The 2,316-nt window shown below is 25.4% G+C and overlaps 1 protein-coding gene across 5 annotated transcripts in view; it reads right to left on the bottom strand.

The window, feature by feature from the left end:
- Positions 1-2,316, bottom strand: part of LOC106472897 — a 104,507-nt gene that overhangs the window by 35,159 nt on the left and 67,032 nt on the right. For all 5 annotated transcript variants that reach the window (XM_022402341.1, XM_022402337.1, XM_022402334.1 and 2 more), the window contains one exon: positions 1,676-1,699. In XM_022402341.1, coding sequence (XP_022258049.1) covers positions 1,676-1,699 — 24 coding nt within the window. The remainder of the gene's footprint in view (positions 1-1,675; positions 1,700-2,316) is intronic.

A 2,316-nucleotide genomic window follows, 5' to 3' on the forward strand; every position in this document is an offset into this window, starting at 1 on the left:
TAATGGTCTAATAGAAAATTTTATATTCACCAGTGTAAATGTGTACCCATGCACTTGGATTTGAAGCAAAAAATCGAACTAACACATTTTGTAAAAGAATGAATACTTTTTTTGGTTTTCACTAATATAATGAACTATTTCTAAATAGAGCTTGAACATAATCTTTTAATATGTAGAGTACTTGAACATAAACATTTACAAAAAAGTGTAGTATATTTCTACAGGAAAATCATACAGATGGATCTATACATACATACACATATATATATTTTATATAATGATAGTTTTCAAAACATAGCTAAATTCAAAGATATCAAAACTATAAATTAACTAACATTTTTTTTAACAACAAAGAATAATGCAGAGTTATTAATACCTGAACATAAAGTACATGTAACAGAACGTTCCTCAAGTCCATTAGAAACTTATTGTAAATCAGAGAAAGAGCTAGAACAAGAATTTTCTACAACTAGATTATTAAGGTGTGAAGAATACTATTATCAATCCTGTTTACAGCATTACTAAAAGAAGAGAAATTTTATTTCACACACACTTTTTTAAAAATTTTAATGAGCAAATTCTTCTTAAATTTTTTTGAACCAACTTCTCTTCCCAGAAAAATCTAAATTTTTTTTATTTTGCATAACTTTACAGCAGAAGAAAAACAGTAGCTAGAAAACATTTAATTTTTGTAATTATTCTAATGTAAAGTGTAGTAGAATTATTTGATAATTGTTTTAATTCTTTGTGGTATTTAGTACAAGGTTTAGTTTAGATAATTTTGTATAATTTAGATATAGGTATATATATATTATATAAAACATTTTTTTAAAGAATTTCAGTGATCAAAATAAACAAACTATGACTTGTATACATGATAATATTTAAGAGGAATTAAGTTATAAATACAGCCAAAAATGAATAAAATTAGCAGTCATGTTATTTTATATACACACATTTTTTTAACATACAATAATTTTATATTGGTTTACAACTTATATCAACATCAGATTATTGACATCAATTAATATTATATATCATATGATATACATAACATACATATAGGCATTTTATCTTAATTCCTTTAGTTGAATCATATTGCCAAGATTCACAAAATTGACACCATATGGCTGGGATATACCCATAGTATATGTTCAACTGATCATCTGTTTTCAGCTTAATTCTGAAACAAACATTAGTAGATAGCACACAAAACTAATACGTATATATATAGATTTACACACTTAGAACTTATAAGCTACAACATTTGAAATTTGTTAATAAATCTGTGATGCCATATCAGAATGGGTGAACCTTTATCTCTGTTGTCTGTATTTCTGACACTTTTACAATTCTTTCTGGCTGTAGGAATTCTTCTATTTTGACACAAGTGCATAGTAACCCTTTTATAATATAAATGTATAAAGGTTTAATACCTCAAAAATATTAATTAGTTATGTTAGGAGATAATACAATATGATCTGTTTCATCATCACTATCATACAGTATCTTTCCTCAAAGACAGTTCAATTTTCCTGAATATTTAATTCGAAATAAGTTGCTTTAACATTATGAGAGCCAACAATGAGATCATTATTAGCCTTTACAAGTTAATATAAAAATAATTTTGACATGTGTGATTATAGTTAGAAAAATAAAATATTACAATTCTAACCTGAACAGGTGTTGAATCCTCCTCCTACAGAAAGGAAATTATTAGTAGGATAGAAAGATAAAAGAATTTTTTTGAAAGACACTAACACTAAAAGACACTAAAATCTACACAACATCACATACTACTCTATCACATCTTACAAAGTTAGGAAATTTTGGAAAATTACAGGCTGTCATTGTTAGTATTATTTGTTTCTATGTGTGTATAGTGTTAGGAGTCTTAATACATTATTTTCTTTATATGCTACAACATAGACACTGTCAATCCTATGAAGTCTGATATGAAGAAATACTAAGATTCAGAAATGCAGTCTTTTACTTACTGAATAACTTTAAAATTACACATTTTAAGCATATAAAAAAATATATATTTTCAACATCTTGCATCAACAGCAATTCAAGTTGTTCTTTTTTATATTTTTAGTATATATATTAACATTTGAAGTGCAGGCTTAATATATATATAATCAATTTTAGGAACACATTTACATGTCCTGTCTAAAATATCAGGTATTATAGAATACCTCTGTTATATTGTTTATTGAGGGAAACATTACTTTAATATACTGGTAGAAGGGTTATGAATATCTGATCTGAAAAGCAAATTTTTTATAACGAAACTTTTAAATTTTATTATACACC

The sequence above is a fragment of the Limulus polyphemus genome, unplaced genomic scaffold, assembly GCF_000517525.1.
Source record: "Limulus polyphemus unplaced genomic scaffold, Limulus_polyphemus-2.1.2 Scaffold124, whole genome shotgun sequence".
Classification (NCBI taxonomy): Eukaryota; Metazoa; Arthropoda; class Merostomata; order Xiphosura; family Limulidae; genus Limulus; species Limulus polyphemus.